The following is a 1,275-nucleotide window of genomic DNA, read 5'->3' as shown; positions in this document are numbered from 1 at the left end:
AGCATCCAGGGGGGCGATTGGGCAGCCCCACAAGGCTCCCTGGCAGCTCTCAGCCCCAGGGACTGGGGGACCTGTGAGCCCTGGGGCTGTCAGTGCCACATCCCCATGCAAGGCAGGACGGAAGCAGTGCCAGGCAGGGGTCAGTGACACCCTGCGTCCCCCGGGGTGCCAGACCCAAGGGGTAGGTGGGACTCCGGCAGCATGTGCTACTCCACCAGCGAGCTCCCGGTGCTTAGCTATCCCTCCCAGCTGCAGCAAGCTGGTGAAGGAAGGGTGAGGAGCCAAGGAAGCCAGGCAAGGAGCAGGACAGACCCCAGCCTGCTCCAGGGAAGCAGTGCCTGCACACCCCCAAAACCATACCTTGGCCCCACAGTCTGCTCCCTTCTCCAAGCAGAAGCCGATGAACCTGGGGTCAGCCACCTTCACCAGGATGTTGTCCACGCAGTAGACGTGGACACTCTGTACGCCCCTCCGCTCCATGTCATCCATGATGCCATGTACCCCTAGGGCCCGGTACAGGCCCCCGTTACCATCTGCAGAAGAAACAAACCATTGGGGCTGCAGCAACACCCAGCTGTCCCATCAGCCACCCACACCCATCCTCCTTCCCCACAGAGCTGGGGTGGAGGGTCACCGACTCAGCCATACCCCACCCTGGTCCTCCCCACCAAGACAGACACCTCCCAGCCTGTGTCACCCGTGGGCCACATCACCCTGCAAGACCACCCTATGCAGGCTCCAGCTCCAAAAACTTGTCCTCAGCACCACGTCTCACCCTTGCACAGCCCTCCCGCCAGCTCCTGACCACCAACCTGGTGCCATGGCAATCTTGCCCTTCTCCTCCAGCAGGATCTTCCCATCAAAGTCCAGGGCAGGCAGCATGCCCTGCTGGAAGAAGATGACATTTTCCTTCTTCAAGCCAAAATAGTGATGCTTCAGGAAGAACTCCTTGGTGGACTCCATAGTCCGGCCGCTTGTCATGATGTACCTGTTGCAGTTCAGAAGAGACCCAATGAGCAGGGGGGAGAGGCAGGGTCTCACACCCCTCATTCCAAACGTGGGGACTGCTTCAGCCTGTAACACCCAGGACAGGCTTGCTCCCCCTTCAAACGTTTAGAAAGATCTGAGCCATTATGGTCTCATCTCTTTGGCCAGCCACACAAGGGCTTCACCCCTGCTTGCAACATACATCTCCAAAACCCTACCACACCCTGTGCGGTTGGGAGGACACCCAGCTGCAGCAGCCAGCTCCTGCTGTGACATCAACCTCCTGCT

General features: G+C 59.8%; 1 protein-coding gene across 1 annotated transcript in view; it reads right to left on the bottom strand.

Annotated features, from left to right (window-relative positions):
* The window catches only part of LOC104530081 (UDP-N-acetylhexosamine pyrophosphorylase), a gene marked incomplete at its 5' end in the record, with an annotated part of 6,145 nt that extends 5,157 nt beyond the window's left edge, over nucleotides 1-988 (bottom strand). The window contains 2 exons of the mRNA XM_010174561.1: nucleotides 361-533; nucleotides 813-988. Coding sequence (XP_010172863.1) covers nucleotides 361-533; nucleotides 813-988 — 349 coding nt within the window. The remainder of the gene's footprint in view (nucleotides 1-360; nucleotides 534-812) is intronic.
* Nucleotides 989-1,275: the final 287 nt, after the last annotated feature.

The sequence above is a fragment of the Antrostomus carolinensis genome, unplaced genomic scaffold (genome assembly GCF_000700745.2).
Source record: "Antrostomus carolinensis isolate BGI_N321 unplaced genomic scaffold, ASM70074v2 scaffold28528, whole genome shotgun sequence".
NCBI lineage: Eukaryota > Metazoa > Chordata > Aves > Caprimulgiformes > Caprimulgidae > Antrostomus > Antrostomus carolinensis.
This window is presented reverse-complemented; position numbering and strand designations above follow the sequence as displayed.